Genomic DNA, 22,454 nt, shown 5'->3' with positions numbered 1-22,454 from the left:
GGGATATCCCCCTCCCATTCTGTCAGCCTCCATTTGAAGAGCTGGCGTTCTTTTATCTCAAGCAGGACATCTGTATGTGATTACGGCCCGTCCCAACGTGCTACGATTCATCTTCTCCTTTCAGCCTGCTCTCTCTCACTCTCTCGTTCATATTTATCTCTTCCACTAAGACTGCTCTCCCGCCTGAATCTATGAATGATCAGCAGCAGAATAAAGGCACTTGAGCCACGTCTGGTTTGCACCGGGTGCTAAATGATTGTTTTGATCTTCCCCAGTGCGGCGCTGCTAGCTATAGCTCAGATTTGTATCACCCCCCAACTCAACGACAGGCCTACAAGCTCAAACCCCCCCTCCAACTCAACGACAGGCCTACAAGCTCAAACCACATCATGGGAAATTGGCTGGTACATCTTATCTTACAGTTCCGTAGGCGTCCGTGCCTGTGTTTTAAGGGAGGCCCAGTGAAAGGGAGTTGATTAAAGCTTTTCCCCCCTCTATGCCGTCGCATAGAATTCAAGCGAATCAGAAATCAATTGAATGTGATCGTGACAAATGGCTCCCAGTGCTGGGGCCATGATGGCGCCGTTAGGAAATCACAAATGAATCAATCAGGCCTTTATCAGATCAGCGGGCCCTGGGCCTTGTGTGATGCTGAATGCACTGCTGTGTCTGTGCATATGCATGTCTGTTGTGTAGAGATAGATGGGTGGGAGGCAGGGGTGCTGTGTTAACCTCCATGCTGCTGGAACAGATGGAAGGGGGACTGGGGTGCTGTGTTAACCTCCATGCTGCTGGAACAGATGGAAGGGGGACAGGGGTGCTGTGTTAACCTCCATGCTGCTAGAACAGATGGAAGGGGGACTGGGGTGCTGTGTTAACCTCCATGCTGCTAGAACAGATGGAAGGGGGACTGGGGTGCTGTGTTAACCTCCATGCTGCTAGAACAGATGGAAGGGGGACTGGGGTGCTGTGTTAATCTCCATGCTGCTAGAACAGATGGAAGGGGGACTGGGGTGCTGTGTTAACTTCCATGCTGCTAGAACAGATGGAAGGGGGACTGGGGTGCTGTGTTAACCTCCATGCTGCTAGAACATATGGAAGGGGGACTGGGGTGCTGTGTTAACCTCCATGCTGCTAGAACATATGGAAGGTGGACTGGGGTGCTGTGTTAACCTCCATGCTGCTGGAAGGGGGGGGTCCTAGGCTGTGGAGGCTGTACTGTGCGTGCTGTGTTGGCCCAGCTCCCTGCCTTCCTTTGCATACAGATCTCCAGCTCAGCCTCCATGGCTGATTAGAGGTTAATGGTTTAGAAGCGGGGAGGGACTTCCTTCTGATTGGCTGGGCGGGCCAGCGGAGTGGCAGATGGTGCAGGCCCAGTGAGGGAGTGGAGCGGTGAACGAGGGAGGGAGGGAGGGAGGAGAGGAGGGAGCAAATGAATGAAGGGGTTCTCTCTCCTATCCTCAGCTCTTCCCACTCACCGGCTATGGAAGGCCTACACATATAACCCCAACCTCACCACTGCATACAGCAAGCCATTGCTGCAGTAGACAGATGGTTGGTGGACTCAGCCTCAGCAGAGTAAATTGGTCCAGGCTGGAGGAGCTGCATTAGAAGCATCAACCCCAGATGAATTATTATGACTATTAGACACTGCAGCAGACGGATCAATGAGCTGGACTCAAATGTCTCAATGTCTTACTGCCTCTCCTCCTAACTCCTACTTATACACTGTAGGCATAAACCCAGTCACTTGGTGCTATGGATGGATGGAGGACGGACAGACAGGATGGTGTAGAGTAAGCCTACTGAAACAAACCCCCTCCCTCCCCTGGCTCAGTCATATTGTTCATGTAGCATCCATGCATGCTGCATCCATCCAGGCTCCTCCCCCACCGCACAGCTCTTCCCCAGAGACAGACGGCCATGTGCTTCTGCTCAGGATCAAATCAGCTTTGTGGGGCTGGCAGGGCTCCCAGAACCAAACATTAATTTCACCTTTGTTAGAAATTCATCTGTTTAGGGGCTTTACCCTGGCCCCTTGATTACAACAGTATGGGGAATAACTGGGGGAAAATGCTATATCTAATGGTTGTGACGATGGTTTTGCATGTAAGAGTGAACAAAGCCAGCGCTGTGAGAAGGATAGGGACCTCTTAATGTGTGACATCACAGCCCCAGAGTGTTAAGTAGTGGTCTGGAGAAGAGACAAGGGAGCTTCAGCTGCTGCTTTTAGATCTGACCCCTATAGCTGATAGCTGGCCTCCTTCAGAGCTGGCCTCCTTCAGAGCTGGCCTCCCGATGGGAAGTGATTTATGCTGCAGTGTCAAGAGCCTCCTACTGTGGTTAGTGCTGCTGTGACTAGAACTGGCGACACACTGATTCATCTTCACTCCGCTACCCCTGACCCGCTCTCTGGCGTCCGCTACCCCTGACCCGGTCTCTGGCGTCCGCTACCCCTGACCCGGTCTCTGGCGTCCGCTACCCCTGACCCGCTCTCTGGCGTCCGCTACCCCTGACCCGCTCTCTGGCGTCCGCTACCCCTGACCCGCTCTCTGGCGTCCGCTACCCCTGACCCGCTCTCTGGCGTCCGCTACCCCTGACCCGCTCTCTGGCGTCCGCTACCCCTGACCCGCTCTCTGGCGTCCGCTACCCCTGACCCGCTCTCTGGCGTCCGCTACCCCTGACCCGCTCTCTGGCGTCCGCTACCCCTGACTCGCTCTCTGGCGTCCGCTACCCCTGACCCGGTCTCTGACGCACAGCGTTTTGTATCGCCGCAAGCTTGTGTACGATAAATAAGCCAGCCGTGTTTGCCACATGGCCTGTCCTCCCCCTCCCCAATCAGCTGTCCTCTCCTCCTCTATGCCTGGCTGGCCATGGCAACCTTCTTGGACTCTTCCTGGAGACAATTGAGAGTTGCCACAGAGTGTGTGGAGTGCTGGCCTGACCCATATTAGCTGTGGCAGTGTGTTGTGTTGATTATCCCTCCCTCCCTCCCTCCCTCCCTCCCTCCCTCCCTCCCTCCCTCCCTCCCTCCCTCCCTCCAACCATCTCACCACCCCTCCCACCATCTCTCCTTCCATCCCTCCCACATCCCTCCCACATCCCTCCCACTGTCCCTCCCACATCCCTCCCACCGTCCCTCCCACCGTCCCTCCTACATCCCTCCCACCATCCCTTCCAGCAACAGCAGCAGCATCTTGCATTGTGACTGAACTGACACCTCCATACCACCTGCTGACGACACCCAGACACTCCTCCTCCTCAGGACACCCAGACACCCCTCCCTCATCTAGAAGAGCATCACTGTTTGCAGGTTCTAGACCAGGCCCAGAAAGGACACACACACCATGCGGAAGGAAGGAGGGTTCAACGAAGAGGGGGATTGTATTGCCTTGAGCTTCTAGAGAAAGACCGAAAAGAAAAGAGCAGCAGAAAGGGACTGCAGGATCACATTCAGCGACACGGCCGGCCAACAAAAGATGGGGCGGGGGTTGGGGTGACTGGGGGGAAACGGGAGCCCCTGGCTGAAAGACGAGGAGGGCCCTTCATGTCCATCAGTGGCAGATGCCTGGCTCTCTACTGTAGGGAACACTGTGAAAAGAGATGAGGAGCCACCTTACCCAGCCTGCCCCTCTTTAACCAGCAGCAGGTTGTGGCATTGCAGCAACTGTCAGATTCAGACCCACACCACGCTGCAGCACGGAGATAGGGCATCATAGTCACCCTTACACCGAGCACAGGTCCCATACTGCAGTCTGCAGCCACTCTACATACTGTGACTGACCGCAGAGGTGAGCAAGGCTCCTCGGTCTGACTACATATGCATAGGTAGCACATTGTTGTGGCAATGTTCCCCCAGATTTTTGGGGGCCCTGAGCAAATTTTTAGGTCTTGTGAGCGGACACTTGAACATTGTGAGAATTTTGTGCAACTTACAGTTTTAGATGGTTGCCAATAGGCTATTGTGGCCATTTGAGCATAAAGTAGACCTACCAACAAAACCAATGGAGCAAATCACATAAAATGTTCACATGGAAATAGCTTTTGATTTCTATGATATAGCCTACAGTAACCTATATGTTAACATTTTTACATTATGAAGGGATGGGGTGTAGTGTACCTATGTCCAGTGTGTACTATGGATATTAATTCATGATTTTTTTCACTTGGTCTGTAACATCATGGGCTAAATAGGTGACTGTAAATTGCATTGTATTGTGTTGTACGATGCAAGAAACCACTTTATGAAATACAATTATTATTATTACCATACAGAAAAGACGCAGCAGTACTCTACATATGTGTTTCAATTTACAAGATCACTTTTTTTTAAATTCTGTAAACAACCTTTCAGTGCAGCGGTTCTTCCCTCTCTGTAGACCGGGGGTCTAGATCCTTTTGAGATAACCTCAGAGGTGTATGGCAGAAGGCTTCTCCCTGGTACTGAGTGTACATGCACTCTGTCATCGGATTAGTGGAACGGTAAGGATGGAGGTATTATGAGCGGCATCATGTACAGTGCACGTCTTCTTTCCATTGTGGAGTTAGTGTTCGAGTAAGGATGGTATCGTCATCTACAGTCGTGTGCCTGTGTTACCACCTCTCTCTGATTTAGAACACAGTAGTCACCTCTATCTCCTCTGTGTCGTCCACTTTATTGGCTCACTGTTACATCACACAGAGCAAGCTGCCATCGAGGAACATGGTGGTGAGCAGCAACAGAGTTGAGAAGCCTTTTTGGATTGGATTGTTTCGATTGTTTCATAAATTGCTACATTTATTAGATGGGGTGAGTGGACTATCCTGGCTAAATACATAAAATGACACGAGCTGACTATTGAACAACAACAACCTGATAACATATTACATACATAGGATAAGGGTTATTCCTGAAACTATAATTCTCCATTTGCGTCTACTGACTGTTCTTCAACAATTTATTTATATTTTTGTATTATTAATCTGTGGAAATTGTTACCAAGTAGGCCTTGTGCGTAGAGTTTTCTAGATTCATTTTGCAGTCATTGTTTTTTGTTTGACACATTTTAAAGTGAAGAATCTGAGTCTCAGCCTAACTCTGTTACCGTGTAATGACCCGTATCCCACATCTTACTAGTTTTCTAGTTTGTTCCCTTGTTTCTGTCAGATTGATACACAGTACCAGTTCTACAAGACTGCCTTGGAAATAGACCAAGACCGTACCTGTACAGTACAAGATCTGATGACTGAATGGAAGAAAAATGGGCGTAGTAAACACACAAGTCTGCCATTTTCTCCACAAGGTTTCCATGCATCTTTGTCTTTCACCAAATTCACTTTGAACTCTGTATTGTGCTGCAAGTCATTTGCAACACATAGGGCTAGCCCCTCTCTGTTTCTTTTATCAAAAGGAAAACAGACATCACCATAAACTCTCCTTAATCAGATGGGCCTGTGGTTTTGTCTCAGCCTGAAAGGGTTTGGCAGTAAATTGGACGTTGACCACCCCCCCAAGAAAAAGGGAACTGGGGAAGAGGGGGGCTTGTTTCTCAGAAGAGCTCATCTGGAAAAGGCTTTTGTGGGATTTGGCAAGAGAACGGCAGGCTTTACTCCCCTGTCTCACTAGTCTAACCCTAGAATTAATTGTGTATTTGTGATCTTGTGTGTGAGAGTGAACTTACTTGTGAGCTTGCGTGTGGGAGTGAGCTTGCGTGTGCGTGTGTTAGGCATTCCAGGTCTATTACAGTTCACCAGACAGGTTGGTGTTTATTAGGTTAGCCTTGGTTAGCTGAGCTTTCTACATTGAAGGTTTGTAGGTTGGGCTTTTTATATACCACTCTATGGGGTGTAGTGTACCTATGTCCAGTGTGTACTATGGGTAGCCAGGGGTCAGGTCCTACAACTCTTTATTCACATTCAATCTGCTATCATGGGTCACCTGGCAGCCAGGGAGCATAGAAATGAAATAAATAGAACGTGTTTAAGTTCAGGGAGCAGGCCTGGTTGCTATGGTTTGGTGGGGTACTGTGATATAGTCATTTAGTTCTGTTCTCCCAGCCCCCTCTCTGAGCCTCCCTCCAGCATTAATAATTTACCAGTCAAAGTGAGCTGCCAGACTTTCTATCAGACACACACACACCCCTTTACCATCCCTCTTGCTGCATGCGCTCTCTCCTCTCCCCACCCTTTGCCCCTCAACAACCGACTGACTGACTTCCAAAACCTCAAATATGCCAGAACCTCGCAAGCAGGCAGGAGCATTTCCTGTGAAGAAACAGTTTCATCTGATCCAGACGTATTTAACTAGTATCCACTTTTCCCTTCACTATCTTATCTACTCCTTTTGTATTACACATCTTATCAGCTAACTAATCTACAGACGTGGTTTATATGAGCTGTGGCCTGCCCTCACTTTTATTATTTTAAGACCGTGTACTACGTGGCTCGAACTTCTAGCTTCCCTTGAACTGATTATGATACTGCTAGCTCAATCCCAGAGTGCTTTGGGGGTAGATTACCTTTTTTTCTTTTGCAAACTGGTGCTCTCTTTGTAAAGGTTAACTTAATCACATGTTAGTTTGCAGGATTCTTTGTGTGTACATTGCCAGAATGTTTTGACAGCCCCTTCATTACTTGTGTGACTTGTGACTTTTATAGTGCTGAGTCCCAACTATTCTTCAGCTGAATGTACTGCTAAAGGGGAAGATGTGAAATCACAGCAGTAATTTCAATGTTGATTAAGTCTGCTGACACCGGTCTTCTCTCCCTCTCTCTGTCTCTCCAGGTTTCCACCTCAGTGGCACAGTCACGGAGCCCGCCTCCCAGTCGGAGCCCGAGGTCACCCACAAGGTGGCCATCAGCTTCGACCGCTGCAAGATCACCTCGGTCACCTGCGGCTGCGGCAACCGAGACATCTTCTACTGCGCCCATGTGGTGGCCCTGTCCCTGTACCGCATCAGGAAGCCAGAGCAGGTCAAGCTGCGGCTGCCCATCTCAGAGACCCTGTTCCAGATGAACAGAGACCAGCTACAGAAGCTGGTCCAGTACCTCATCACAGCACACCACACAGAGGTGCTGCCCACTGCCCAGAAACTAGCCGACGAGATCCTTTCGTCCAATTCTGAGATCAACCAGGTCCATGGTAAGAAAGACACACAACACCAAGACTTCAGTTGCTGGACATAACGTAAGGACCCATGTTTAGCACAGGGATTTAGACAGAACAACAAGCTTTTACATTCTATACCTGCCACCAGATTACCAGGTATTGTGCTTTACCCAGAGCCTCTGCCAGTCCTTTACATTCCTTAGTTTCTACCCCAATCTTCCTTTGGTGGGCTTGAAGAGCAAGGTGTGATGTTTAGGCAGAGTCCTGACCGAGTACTGATTGCGGTACCAAAGCAGCAGCCAGGACTCGGAGGCATTAAACAACTCGTTTGATGCCAGAGTCTCCCGGCCTGCTGGTGCTTTCCATTTCTGAAAGTAAAAAAGAAAGTCAGACGTCAGTGTTCAAACGTTTCTAACTGCTCGGCACCAGAGCAGGCAGTTATCCCTCTAGTCTGGAAAACAGAGTTTGTGTCTTAAATGGCACCCTATTCCCTATATAGCGCACTACTTTTGACCAGGGCCCATACTCTGGGCAAAAGTAGTACACTATATAAGAAATAGGTGCAGTTTTGGATGAATACAGGGGAACTCTGCAGCTTGTTATCTGTCCACATCACTATCAAAATATTTATCCACCCCAGCTGCTTAACAAGGAAGTCCTTCGCCCAGTCTCCTGGTGTTTGCTGTCGGTGTGTTGAAGTGGGAGCCCCCTTGACAACGAAGAAGCAGGATTTGATTGAGGGTTTGATTGTGGAATGTGAACGTTCGGATAAAACAGTGACTTGGCAGGACTTCAGTTGGTTCTACTGGGTGTTGGTGCTACCTAAAGGACACCTCCCTGGGTTTACATACCTGGGTTTACATACCTGGGTTTACATACCTGGGTTTACATACCTGGGTTTACATACCTGGGGTCACACATTGTTTAAGTTTTTTTTTAGCTGTTTGCTTAATTAGAAAAATATTTAAGGAACAAACGTATTATACGGTTAGATTCGAGGTGTGTCTGGCAGTGATTATTGATATAATGCATGTTTTGGGGCCTGCTAGCTTTAGTTGTGGTTTTTAATTCATCCTTGGTCTGACATTGTCTCTTTCTGTTTGTGTTCCCAGGGGCCCCGGACCCCACGGCAGGGGCCAGCATTGATGACGACAACTGCTGGCACCTGGATGAGGAGCAGGTCAGGGAGCAGGTCAAACTGTTCCTGTCCCAGGGAGGGTACTACGGCTCCGGGAAGCAGCTAAACTCCATGTTTGCCAAGGTACATACGTCTGCCCTGTCTGTCCTGTCTGTCTGTCTCTCTGTCTGCCCTGTCTGCCTGTCTCTGTCTGCCCTGTCTGCCTGCCTGTTCAGTATCAACATCCATCCCGGATGACTTACTGTATATTATTTAATGTTTTCTGTAGGTGCGAGAAATGCTGCGGATGCGTGACTCTAACGGTGCCAGGATGTTGACCCTGATCACGGAACAGTTCATGGCCGACCCTCGCCTCTCTCTGTGGCGGCAGCAGGGGACTGGCATGACGGACAAGTGTCGGCAGCTATGGGACGAACTGGGTAAGTCCCTCTCACTTCCTTAAATATACAGTGTAGAGCACCAATTTGCACAGAACAAATCCAATTTGATTTATCACATGCGCCGAATACAACCTTACAGTAAAATGCTTACTTACAAGCCCTTAACCAACAATGCAGTTTTAAGAAAAATATGTGTAAAAATAAGAAATAAAAGTAACAAAAAAAGTAAACTAAATAATTAAAGAGCAACAATAGCGGAGACTATATACAAGGGGTACCGGTACAGAGTTAATGTGTGGGGGCAACGGTTAGTCGGGGAAATATGAGGTAACACTGTTGATTGTGCGTTGCTATTAGCGTGTATGTTGTGGATTATAATGCATTGCAGAAGGCTATAAATGCATACATAATGCATTATGAAGAGGGTATTGATAGGAAGTGTTTCTGACCAACTGTCTCATTGCTGCTTGGATGTTATTGATTTGGGTCAGTCGAAAAAAAATATGCCCTTGTCCAAAGCAGTGTGTGTCGTTCACAGTTGGTCAGTCGCTTAGGTAGCAGGTAGTAAAGGTACATCTGAAAAAGCTTTCGGCTCAAAGAGCAATTCCAAACGGAATGTGGCCTCACCACTTCAATCAGCACAGCTATGTAACTGTTACCTAACTGGAAAGCCACCATGATACGCGTGGTGTGAGGGATCTCTCTCGCCCCATGCATGCTGCCATAGCAGTGGATCAGTCAGTGCTGGAGCCAGTGGGTGTGATTGTGCAGCAGTCCAGCAGTGCATACATTAGGGTCAGGCACTCACCTCTATTGGGATTGCATGAAACGGGCCCGGGATCAATGGGGTTTTCAACCTCCCCGGTATTGATCGGAGCATTTAAAAGGGGTCGATGACTGCAGATCCTGAGGAGGTTCATTGGAGAGCAACAGCAGAGCAGAGAGAGGTTTGCTGTGCCTCTCTCCCTCTTCAGGGACACACAACAGAACAGCAGAACCCTGGCTCAGGGGTAATGTTTAGTTACCGGGGAGCGACAGGACAGGGCTCTCTGATTGGCTAGGACTGCCACAGGATGATCACCAAAGCGGCCAATCAAATGTGCTATTTTGGGGGGGTGCTTTAAAGCAACCGTGCTGCACTCTCGTAGGCTGTTAGTACCAGAAGCTGTCCGTGTGGTCAGCAGTGAGCTAACAAAGTGCTCTGAATCGAGGGTTTAAAAGGTAGTGAGAAGGAGGGGGTGAATACTGGTAATTTGTTACCTTTATGATAGGAAGGGATGTGAGGGGTAAACTAGTTCAGTTCCCTTCCCTGAGTCTTTACTACTAAGGATCTGTCTAACGTCCCAGTGCCTTTGTTTTAAAGATGTGACTTTAATACAGTCCAACCCGGACCACAACATACACTGTTAACTTTTATGACCCGTTCACAATATTACCATAGAAGGACATGATCTTTCTATGGACCCTCTCCTCCACACCTAAATAGTCAAACGTTATTGGTTATTCCGCCCATTGACCTTTACCCCTGGACCTTTATCCTTCCCCAGGTGCCCTGTGGGTGTGCATCGTGCTGAACCCGCACTGTAAGAGCGAGGAGAAGAGCGGCTGGCTGAAGCAGCTGAAGAAGTGGGGCGACATGGACATCTGTCCCCTGGAGGACGGCAACTACGGCAGTGAGTTGCCCAACATTACCAACGCTCTACCACAGAGCAACTTCGCCCAGGGTCAGTCGCAGTCTGGAGTCACATACATATAGAGTACACATGTATACTGTTATATATATATATATATATATATATATATATATATATATATATACACACACTAGGCCTGTAAACTGTCACTAGAATGCATTTTATTTCCCAAACCATGATTCTGATACAGTGGTGAAAGTTGACTGTAGTTATCGTAGTAATCCTGAGTATATTGTACTCAAAGTACTCATCGATAGATCTCCATTGCTGAGTGTTACTATACAGTATGTCCAACGGACTGAGGTCTAACTTTCCCCTTCCGCCCCTCCCTGTGTGTCCCCCTCCAGACTCCCTGGCCCGGCCCAGACGGACAGTGTTCACGCGGGCCATGGAGGCCTGTGATCTCCACTGGCAGGACAGCCACCTGCAGAGGATCATCAGCTGTGACTACTACATGTCCCCAGCCTACCAGAGAGAGGGCGAGAGTCTGCTCTTCAACCCGCAGGGCCTGCCTCTATGGCTAGGTGAGAATGAAATGGCCTGCTCAATACACACTCTCAGCACTAGATATTATATTAATTCAAGATGGTATCGGGAGGCCATCTCAGTATATTTATTAACACCACGTACACAGACGCATATACGGACGCACGCACACACGCTGGCCCAGCTCCTGGCAGGAGTTAAAGCCATGATGCTGGTGTGTTTTCCTATCTGTAACACCACCACATTATTTGTGTCATAAGCCTCCTTTAATTCCACTTCCATTGAACCCTGGAGCTGGAGTAAACATCTTCTGGGGGAAGATTTGTCCTCATTCTGTACAACTTAAGCCCGGATAGAGGGAGTGGGTGTCTTCTGCTGAGGCTGCCGGCATGGGTGTGGTGTTGCTGAGCTACTGTCATGTGACTTGTGTCGTAGATCACGTCCCCACAGCGTGTGCGCGGGTCGATGCCCTGCGTTCCCATGGTTACCCCCGCGAGGCGCTGCGGTTGGGCGTGGCCATCATCAACACCCTCCGGCTGCAGCAGCACCGCCAGCTGGACATCTACAAGCACCAGAAGAAAGGTAGCGCCCCCTGTCTGCCTGGAGGCAGTTCACTGTTCTCATTAGTAGGGCCCAGTGTTTTTCCTGGTTATGTGACCTGATGAGGGAAAAACTCTGAGCCCTACGTAACAGAACGAATACGTTAGATGTTTTTATACAGTGTTTGATCTTGTTGTAACCCTGCTGTGTTCCTGTGTGTGTCAGAGCTGCTTCAGAGGGGGACAACCAGCACAACTAACCTGGAGGGCTGGGTGGGACACCCCCTGGATCCCATCGGCTGTCTCTTCACCACCCTCACTGAGACCTGCCGGGTGGAGGACGACAACGCTATGGACACTGGAGGTACGCATCTGGCCAAGCCCTGTCTAGGCAACATTTACAGTCCTCGTCAATCAAACTGGTAAAAATGAGGTCAGTCCAACAACCACCGCTGATCAAGGCCGTCCCCTGGCAAAGTCACCCATATAGAACAGTCCCATACAATTTGGTAGAGGCCACGGCAACTAGCACCAATTTCACTCTTAACATGAATAAAATCAATCACCATTTGCATTCCATATGTCCAATAGCCCAGCCAAACAGAGATCAGGAATTTGGTACCGCCTATACTTACAAACCTACAGGGAGGCATTGTGTGCCGAAACAATACTGGCGAGTGGTACGGTGAGAGGGCTAGAGAGAGAGACAGAGAGGGAGGGTGTGTTAGAGAGACACAGAGAGAGAGGGAGAGTGTGTGTGGATTATAATTTATAGGGTCATCCTCACAGTCCTTTGTTTGACTCTGGTGAGCAGCTGGAAACATCTGGTAGGGGGCAGGGTTTAACTTGAATTCTGACCAATCAGGGGTCTTTACACATCAGAACCAACAACAGCAGCTGCAGCTGGTCAGAAGAGCCAGAGCCATAACAGTGGAAAGAGGGAAACATGGAGGCTCTCATGGTTACAGTATGAGAACTAACCCGGGCAGCAAAGGGATTCCACATGGTTAAATCCACCTTGGAGCTGATCTCACACATGCCAAAAAGCCTAGAAGCCCAAGGCTTACATCCAATGGACGTTCCATTGGAGAAGAGATGTTGTTTGATCCAGCGGATTGGAGAATCCTGAAACCCCCCCCCCCCCCCCCCCCCCCCCCCCCTGTAATAAACAGGATTGTTGTAGAGAGGGAGGAATAATTTGCCAGGGGGATTTAAGTGTGAGCCTCCCGTGGGTTGGGTCTGAGTCCTTGTCAGCAGATGTTAGTGTTTTTCCGGGACCTCAGGGACACTTCTCTCTCTCTGGTGCTGCCTGGCATCCACAGCTGCCTGTGTGGGAGACTGGGAGCTAGAGAGAGAGGCTCCTGTCTGTGTCAGCTGCTCTCCATATCCAGCACCTTTCAGCCCCACCCCCAATGAAAAATAAACTAGGCAGACATTTTGGATTATTGTTAGCATCTAGCAATATCTCATAATCCTGCTCGACCGCCATTGCAAACCGTTTGAATAAAGGTTTAATAAAATAGAATGGGATCTCACTTCCATGACCATCCCTGTAAACTAAAAACCTCTCTTCGCCAGACTCTGGAGAGCACAAGCCCCCGGTATACCACCACGTGCCTGTGTGGGGTTGCCCAGATGGTGGGGAGTCCTACCTGGCGCTGGCCCTGGAGGTGGCCCTGATGGGCATGGGGCAGCAGAGGGTGATGCCTGAAGGCCTCTATGCCCAGGACAAGGTGTGTCGGAACGAGGAGCAGATCGTGGCCAAGCTGCAGGAGATGGAGCTGGATGATCTGCTGGTCCAGACGCTGAGGAAACAGGCTATCCTCCTACTGGAAGGTATGAAGACTAGTTTCATTTTATTATTGTCCTCTGCTCATCTCATTTCATCCCCTATCCCCTTTCTGTTCCCTTCAATCTCCCCCTCTCTTTGTCTCACTTATCCTCCCTCACTCTCCTGTTCTCTTCTTTCACCCTCCGTCTCCCTCTCTCTATCTGCCCTGCTTGCTGCCTCCCCTTCTCCCTTCCTCTTTTTCTCTCACCCTATCTCTTTAGCTCTCCCATCCCATCCCTCTCTCCCACCTCTCTCCCTTCCACAGATCCTGCCTCGCAACACTCAGCTGAAAATGGATCTCAACCCTGGCCTTTACCACGTCTATCCCCTTCCTTCCCTTTCCCCATGCTAGCTATGCTATAGCCCACCCCCAGCTTGGGCTTTGGGGAACGTTAGCTGTGTAACCCTAGAGCAGACATCTGTCTCGCTGCTAGGGACGAGAGATTTGGTTAATGCCCAATGGGCATTGAGTGTGTGGTTTCCAGTTTGCTCTCGCCCCCATCAGGTTGAGAGAGGTATATATTGCTGTTACTTTGAGGCATGGTTTGTTAAAACCGGTAGACTTTGACTATTCACCAAGAAACGGAGCCAAATCAGAAAGGGAAGATTCCCTGTTCCGGTGTGTGTATGTAGCTGGACAATTCTGATGTATCGTGTCTGTCCGTCCGTCTCTGTTCAGGAGGTCCCTTCAGTGGCCTTGGTGATGTCATCCACAGGGAGAGTGTTCCCATGCACACCTTTGCCAAGTACCTGTTCTCAGCCTTGCTGCCCCATGACGCAGACCTGGCCTACAAACTAGCATTGAAGGCCATGAGGTGAGATCCCATAAAACCTTCTAGCATGTATTCCAAAAACAGAACATGAATCCTGAAGGTTGGTAAGTTGTAAAATAATATTGAATTGAAAATAATTTTACAACATTCAGGATTTTATCACATTTTATAATCCAAATAGTGTGATCCTCCTATCTTGCTGCAACAGTGTGTGTCTGAGAAAAGGCTCTATTTGTACCTTGTATTGAAGGATGAATCCCTATGACTGCATAATCCCCATTTGCCTTGCAGAGTCATTATCCCACTGAGGCTCCTCAGGGTCCCGGCTAATACACAATCAATAACACGGCTCGGAGCTGCACACACACGGTGCATATGTAGACTTTGTGAGCAGAGAACTAATGCAGCTATACAGCCTTGAGATTGGATGAGCCAGCGTTAATCTGAGGATGATACCTATAATCATGCTGTAGACCAGGGATGGGCAACTGTGACGGGGGTGGGGGCCACAACAAAACTGAAGTCACCGTGGGGGGGGGGGGTGTAGTGCCTCGCGGGTCTGCGTACCCACATCCATACACACACATGCAGTCAGAGCCAGCCCTAGCCTTTTGGGGGGCATAAATTGAAATGTTGATAGCTGGCTAGACTCATTTATTCATTAATAACAAAAAAAATGCAATCTGGCATGGGCTAATTAATGACTGTCAGTGACTGAGATAGCAAGAGAAAAACTGCTGATGCACAATCAAATTGTGTATTCTACTATTCTAACTCAGCGGTAAGTTGAGACCCTGACTGAGTTCCTAAAAAACTCAGTCGGGGTTGGTCCGTGGGCCTACGAAAGGGGTGCGGGCCACCAGTTGCCCATTTTGAATAGAAAACATTTTCTTAGTAGTCATAACTCATCTAATCACTGTCTCTCTTCTCTCATTGTCTGTCTGTACCCTCTAGGCTCCCTGTGTTAGAGTCGATGGCGCCCTCGGGAGACTTGGGTCACCCCCACCATGGCATCAGCATCGTGCCCAGCCGATATCCCCGCTGGTTCACCCTGGGCCACCTGGAGTCTCAGCAGTGTGAACTGGCCTCTACCATGCTCACCGCAGCCAAAGGTCAGCTCTACTTCCATACACACAGACACACCCCATCAGCCAAAACGCACAACCATACCACTATCAGAGAAACGCCCCTATGCCCTTCTGCACCACTACAGAACTTTGGACCTAATGTTGTGTTGTTTGTACCTCCAGGAGATATGTTGAGATTGCGGACGGTGCTGGAGGCCATCCAGAAGAACATCCACTCCTCCTCTCTCATCTTCAAACTGGCCCAGGATGCCTTCAAGATCGCCACTCCGGCTGACAACCCCCCAGACATCACCCTGCTCAATGTAGCTCTGGAGCTGGGCTTGCAGGTACTGAGGGATAGCTAGTAGGGTCTGGTGTGGGGGGGTGTGCATGTGCGCAGAGATGTCTTGGATGAAATGTGCTGGTGGGTAAGTGTTGAATTGCTGTACGGTCTGCCTTTTCTAACATGCCTCAATGTGTGTCTCTCTCTCTCTCTGCAGGTGATGAGGATGACCCTCTCCACTCTGAACTGGAGACGCAGGGAGATGGTGCGCTGGCTGGTCACCTGTGCTACAGAGGTGGGTCTGCGAGCGCTGGTGAGCATTCTCCAGAGCTGGTACACCCTGTTCACCCCCACCGAGGCCACCAGCATCGTAGCAGCCACCGTCATGTCCCACAACACCATCCTGCGCCTCAGCCTGGACTACCCCCAGAGAGAGGAGCTGGCAAGCTGCGCCCGGACCCTGGCCCTGCAGTGTTCCATGAAGGACCCCCAGAACTGTGCCCTCTCGGCCCTCACGCTCTGCGAGAAGGACCACATCGCCTTCGAGACGGCCTACCAGATCGTCATCGACGCCGCCTCCACAGGCATGACGTACTCTCAGCTGTTCACCATCGCCCGCTACATGGAGCACCGCGGCTACCCACTCCGAGCCTTCAAGCTGGCCTCGCTGGCCATGACCCACCTCAACCTGGCCTACAACCAGGACACCCACCCGGCCATCAACGACGTGCTCTGGGCCTGCGCCCTGTCCCACTCGCTGGGCAAGAACGAGCTGGCCGCCATCATCCCCCTGGTGGTGAAGAGCGTGCACTGCGCCACCGTGCTCTCGGACATCCTGCGTCGCTGCACCATGACGGCCCCGGGCCTGGCCGGTATCCCCGGGCGACGGAACTCTGGGAAGCTCATGTCCACGGACAAGGCTCCGCTCCGGCAGCTGCTGGACGCCACTATCAGCGCCTACATCAACACAACCCACTCCCGGCTCACTCACATCAGCCCCAGACACTACGGAGAGTTCATAGAGTTCCTCAGTAAGGCCAGAGAGACCTTCCTACTGGCCCAGGACGGACACATCCAGTTTGCCCAGTTTATAGACAACCTCAAACAGATCTACAAGGGCAAGAAGAAACTCATGATGTTGGTACGGGAACGCTTTGGCTGAACCCCAACAGGACGGGCAATATGGGATCTACTTTTAGTACTACTTACTCATTTATTTAAGTTTTCATACATTTTCTCTTTTTTTGTCATTCTTGTGGCAAATTCTGTATGTCTGTTTTTGTTTTTGTCTTTTTATTTTCTCGTGAGCAGCAACCACTGTTTGTTTTAGTATGAAAAAGATTGTGATGATGATGATAAAATCGTTGAGGTGGCACATAATGAAAAACCAAATGATGTATGGGGTGTTTTGAGCCAGGGAATGTCTGCTGTCTGCTGTGGGGAGTTACTAGTGGGGTTTGAAGGAGAGAGAACTTGTCATTCCAAAAACCAGAGATGTGGACTTGAGTCACGTGACTTGGGACTCGTGTACTACTCTAGTCACACATTTTGAGACTTGACTTGACTTCAACCGTATGACTCGAGAGACTAGATTTGTCATCTCACCCACTATGTTAGGCTCTCTGTCCTTTATATCGGAGTGCTGCAGGTTCTGTGTCTTGACCAATCAGATTCACGGAAATCACAGGTTGCGCAGGCCGGGCACAAAGCACTTCCTCTAGCAAAGCTCGCGCCGCTCCGCTGTCCTCCGATATTTATTTAGCAAACGTGACAACACATCACTCCTCACATACACAAGCAAGAACTCTTCACAGAAATGTTGCTGCAGCCTACACCTAAATTGTATGGGAAGAAAATGAGCCTGATCAACTAGGCTACTGATAACAAGCGCAGCTGCATAGGCTTCAGTCAATGCGCCCTGTACCCCTTTGCCCTCTGGCCAGGGTAAACGAAGTGGTTAAGTTATGTAGCCTATGTATAGCCTGCTTATTTATGTTAAAAGAACATGTGAATGTGATCAAATTTGGTTTAGGCTATATTCAAACTTGGGCTGGCTGGCTAGGCTACCTTGACCTTTTCAATCCAAAATGATTCACTGAAATGAATCAAACAACACAAACACACTGATTACATAAATATACTGCGTGAGTTACTTTTTAATTTACAGTTGCTTAGGCCTATACGATGCAAACCTGCATAAAGCAAGCTCAGCCCTGTGAGTTCTAGTGTCCGATTGCAGTGGTTGTGTCTGTGTAAAGGAACGTTGTAAAATCGAAATAATATTAACAAGTACAAGGTTGCTGCAGTGTGACAGGGTTTTCATCCTCCCTAGGGCCAGGAGTTTTTCCAGAAATGTTAAAACCATGTGGCCTGTTTAGAACATATCTGTATACCTAGGTGTCAGGTAGCCTAGTGGTTAAGCGCGTTGGGCCATAAACTGAAAGGTCATTGGTTTGAATCCCTGAGCTGACTAGGTGAAAAATCTGTTGCTGTGCCCTTCAACAAGGCACTTAACCCGAATTGCTCTGTATAAGATGGTCGGCTAAATGACAGAAATCGTTCCACTTCCATATGAGTACCTTTTTACAACTACTAATGAATCACTTTCAGCCACTGTCAGGGTCCTGATTTATACCTGGTTAGATGACCAGATTAGGAAAAGCTCCAAGCCCCAAGGAAAATAATCTGCCCCACCACTCTGGGACCTGTGGTGCGCCTCTGCATCAGGGCCTCATAGGTCACAAAAATCATTGCATGTGGGTCCAAAATCACTGATGCAGTTGCAATGAAATTGGGATAAACCACTTAATAATTGATTTAAAAGACTCAAAACCCAAAATTAGGGACCTGAGCTGTGGAACTTGCCCATTATTATTTGTGACTTGACTCTAAGGTAAAGACTTGAGACTTGCTTAGGACTTGTGACTTGGTCCCATCTCTGCCAGAAACACTGAAGCACATAGTGTTAACTTACTGTCATACCTCGATCGTATTCCAAGGACCAGCTTTAAACTTTCCCTGTTAAAAGGCCTCGTTTCAAGGCACTATGTTTGGAGGAGGTAGAATGTGTATCCCCATGGCCCAGTGCCCGAAGTCTAAATCTACCAGATTCATCAGGCACATACAGAGTCCTCAGACTTGACCAAGCCTCTCACCCTCTCCCACATGTATTCTCCTCCTTCCTTGGGTGTAGCCTGATCGATTTGTCTGGTATCTTGTATTATTTCTAGCGAAGGGACCTTTCAAAAAGAGCGAAGCGTACAGAGAGAGCGAGAGAGAGAGCCGTGTTGCTTCAGATTGGTATTAGATCACGGCGAGATTGATTGACTGGCCTTGTCGCCTGAGAACGATACTGCCACTGTGGATCTTAGACTGTGAGGTGGAGTGCCTGGTGTTGTCGGGATTTGGGGTTGTAACATACATGTTGAAATACCATTTGCTGAAAAACATCTTGTATCTTTCATAGCAAAGCGTGTATGAACGCGTACTTTTAAACACCACGCGTTGGTGTAGACAGTTGGTGTTTAGTATTCCACATACAACCTTAACTATACGTATCAACCTCTCAGACCCTGTGGGAAAGTGTTTTTGACATGGCAGTGACTGCTTGAAGTTTAGCAGTAGTACTATTGTTATACAAGCAATTGACAAATTTCATGCACTCAACACCATTCTGTCTGCTTGAGCAATTATTTATCGATCATTCAAATAATCTGTGTGTGAATGAATACTATTAATACAGACATAGACAGCATATAATTATATTTAATATACAAAAATAGGAATATTAGACAGACACATTTTGAGACTATGAAAACCGTTCCATGTCAGCTTCCACATTCCATTGTTGCCACCTCTACCAAGCTCGGCAGGTGGTCTGGGGCCGCAGATGTCTGTCTGAGGCCGGGGTTGGAAGTAATATGGTCAAGAAAGGATGACGAAAAACAAAATAAAAGAGACGAGATGCTAAACTCAGTTCTCAGGGAATCACTTCAAGAAACAAAAACAAAAAAGTAGTAGCATAAGCATTTAAGATATTGTAAATATAAAAGTGTCAATTCAGAAAATTGTAAAGTTATAATTATTTATGATAACTGTATGTTTTAGTTTTTTGGGATACTTGAATTTGTTGTGGGCTGGGAATGTGATGACAGTTAGACTAAAAGACTTCAAGACATTTCTCAGGTGCTCCTGTGTACATTTTTCCGAATTTTTGTTTCAATGTTTTATTTGTATGTTTGGTTTAGTTTTTGCAACGTGTTTTCTAAGAGGAAGCACGTCATTTCTAAATTTGGGGAAAAAAGAAGGCATACCATTGTGTACAGAAAGCAACCTGACTATGCAGAAACCACTTGATGGTTTGGTCCCCTTCTCCGGAGTCACCCAGACGAATGTCTGAGGGGGGCTAGCCACTATCCTAGAGGGGACAGGGGACAGACAAGGCACGACACGGCATGTTTGTATTTGTACCGAGCCTGCACATGCTGCAATTTGGGACAGACTTTGCCTTTGACCGATCAATGTACGATGACTTTCTTTGGACTTAAGCCTTTAGTGTCTTCTCAAAGTACCGGTGTCAGGGCCTGACATGGCAATGAGAGTTTAGGGAGAACAACAGTCCAAAAGAAATGAAAATAAAAACCCTGCATGCCCTACACCAAGGAAGGAACTGGCAGATAATATGAATGGGTGTCTGTGTGCCCCCCCCCCAAAACATCCTATCTTATATTTCTTCATGATTTTAAGCCTATTCAGTTCAATTTACCTGAACGGCCCCGGCCATGCTCTGAACCATTCTCTACAACCCTTATTGAGCAGTTGAGTTATTCTGCTCCATCCTTGCTTCCATTGCTGGTCTTAATTCCTTTTAAAAATATTTTTTTCTCTCGCTTTTGCAGCATCCTCTGTTTTTTTCATTCACTAGCTACCGCACTACTTGAACCTGAGAGGACAGGAGAGGACAAAACAAGCATTTTTTTTCAAATGTGATGGAGATGCTTGCATTTTTACAGACTATTGCAGGTTAATGTAAAGCTGCCTGTTTATATACACACTTCAAACAACAAGCATTTTCCTATCGCTGAAGTAGTTGGTCCTACGGCATTGCAAAAAAAAAGAAGGAAAAAATGGAGAAAACTCCTCTGGCTTAATTTCTTTCTTTCCCATACTCGTTGTCTATATGTGTTAACTGTACCAGTGTTTTCACCTGTCCCTAGAATTTAGAAGGAAATAATAATCGCTGGTAGAGCTTGTTCGCTAGTTCATCTACTGTTTGATTTTGATTTAAGGGAAAGTGTTTGTTGCCTCTTTGTGCTACTGATTTATATAAAAGGTATCCAGTATTTGTTGCCACAAAAGTATAGTTCATCAACACTTTTTGTTTGTGCAACCTCTTGAGCAAATGTCTTTCAAACAAAAATGTATTACTATTTATGTAACGCTACTACCATTTTATATAATTTGTGTTGGAATCTCAGTGCTTTTCTATGAATAAAGTGTGAAACACGTATATTGACTCCTGCTGCTCTCTGAGAACTGGCTTCTCTTAGATGTTGCTCAATTAGTATATCAATAATACATAAGAAGGGATCACTTCAGGTAGGTTATCCAATTAGTAATGCCACACATGTAGTTTACCAGACTTCACAACAACACTATTCTGAGAAGGGATCAGATACAATTATCACTGTTTATGTGTAGCTCTGATTTCTCCTCTAAGACACTTTCTCAGCTCATTGCAATTCTCAATCGTTAGGGAATTCACAGAGCTAAACCTGTGAATCAGGTCATAAAGAATCCTAAGTGTGCATGTGAGAGACAGGCAGCACATCTCCAGCCCAGATTGATTGCCTCCGTAAATGAGCTTATTAATTATCGCAGCAGACGGCTCACCACTGTCTGATTCACATTCTATTCTCAATATAACACCCCAACACTACCACAATCTGTTCAATTACTGCACCTCACCCACCCTCCTACATATGGAATAGGACTGACTGAATTCCATAAATCCCTTTTAGGTTGATCCGGACTGATATTGAACGTGATGACTGACCGGTTCGTATAGCTCTACTGTTAACCTAACAATCTATTCTAGAGGATTGTGTTTTTTTCTCCTCTGGCTTTCTGCTGCTGTAGGAGCCAATCTGTTACACTGTAAACACCATGAAGACCAAACTACACAGCTTCTCCCCTGCATTATCCAGGGGGCAGTGCTTCACAGATGGGCTCCGTCGTTGTGTTTTGGACAGGGAGCACAGAGTGGGTTCACTCTTGAGAGAAGCAGCCAGAGAGCGAGAGGAAGAGAGCGGCTGCCTTGCCTGGCAGGCCAGCACAGCAGAGTGGATGAAATGTGGAGCGGATGGGCCTGGCTCCATTGGGGAGTATTTGTGTTCCTGTAGAGGGGGCTGATTTAGCTGAAGTGGCATGTATGGAAGAGACAGATGAGTAATTGGCTTCCCCACCTTGCTGTGTGGTTACTGCTGAGGCTGTCAGCTGGGGGAGAGAGAGAGCAGGCATTGAGGTGAGACGAACACTGGACTGCACAGACAGAGCACCAGATTGCTTATGTGGTCCTGAAGGCAGGTGCTTCGTTCGAACAATAGGGCTGAGCTGTATGTTCATTAGTAGATAATTGGTCGACCCCAGCAAGGACCGACAGGGTGAGGAAATTGCCCCGGTGGTCAAGTCCACCTCTAAATTTGCACAAACTCATGCCCTGAGAGCACTCTGTGTACCAACTGGTTGGCAGTTGTCTGTTAAAAAGTTCTCTCTCTGCACCTTGGATGGCAGGTTGTGCTGTCAGCGTTATCAGACATCTCGTTCTTCAGGGAGCTGATTTGGAGAGCTTTGTTCTGCCACTCTGACTTCCCAGAATCCCTCAGTCATTTGGGTGTGTTAGGAGCTGGGCAGGGAGGATTAGTGGGGTGAGGAAAGGTTTGGGGGGAGTTTGGGGGAGAGCTAACAGAAAGGGGGGAGGAACTGCAATAGCCCTGTGATTCCATCCATTCCAAACTATTCTTTGCATCATTTTGGATTGGATTGAATTCTATAATGAGAAATGCCGGGGTGTGGGGGGAGATCCCTGTGGTCTCAGCTGTGGAAAGGGAATGAGGGTTACCTAGTCAGTTGTTCAACTGAATTCATTCAACTGAAATGTGTCTTCCGAACAATAGA

General features: G+C 48.1%; 1 protein-coding gene across 2 annotated transcripts in view; it reads left to right on the top strand.

Annotated features, from left to right (window-relative positions):
• Positions 1 to 20,787, top strand: part of LOC110508717 (zinc finger SWIM domain-containing protein 5) — a 44,731-nt gene extending 23,944 nt beyond the window's left edge. The window contains exons 2-13 of one of the 2 annotated variants that reach the window (XM_021589462.2): positions 6,764 to 7,120; positions 8,200 to 8,348; positions 8,494 to 8,644; positions 10,153 to 10,278; positions 10,647 to 10,823; positions 11,221 to 11,367; positions 11,551 to 11,688; positions 12,903 to 13,160; positions 13,835 to 13,970; positions 14,883 to 15,040; positions 15,179 to 15,342; positions 15,496 to 20,787. In XM_021589462.2, the coding sequence (XP_021445137.1) occupies positions 6,764 to 7,120; positions 8,200 to 8,348; positions 8,494 to 8,644; positions 10,153 to 10,278; positions 10,647 to 10,823; positions 11,221 to 11,367; positions 11,551 to 11,688; positions 12,903 to 13,160; positions 13,835 to 13,970; positions 14,883 to 15,040; positions 15,179 to 15,342; positions 15,496 to 16,440 (2,906 nt within the window). In that variant the 3' untranslated portion in view covers positions 16,441 to 20,787. Of the gene's footprint in view, positions 1 to 6,763; positions 7,121 to 8,199; positions 8,349 to 8,493; positions 8,645 to 10,152; positions 10,330 to 10,646; positions 10,824 to 11,220; positions 11,368 to 11,550; positions 11,689 to 12,902; positions 13,161 to 13,834; positions 13,971 to 14,882; positions 15,041 to 15,178; positions 15,343 to 15,495 lie in introns of both variants that reach the window. The other variant, XM_021589461.2, reaches the window with a different exon arrangement.
• The last annotated feature ends 1,667 nt before the right edge of the window (positions 20,788 to 22,454 follow it).

This window comes from Oncorhynchus mykiss, chromosome 28 (genome assembly GCF_013265735.2).
Source record: "Oncorhynchus mykiss isolate Arlee chromosome 28, USDA_OmykA_1.1, whole genome shotgun sequence".
NCBI classification, from domain to species: domain Eukaryota; kingdom Metazoa; phylum Chordata; class Actinopteri; order Salmoniformes; family Salmonidae; genus Oncorhynchus; species Oncorhynchus mykiss.
Note: the sequence above shows the minus strand (reverse complement) of the source record. Positions and strands in the feature narration are given on the sequence as shown.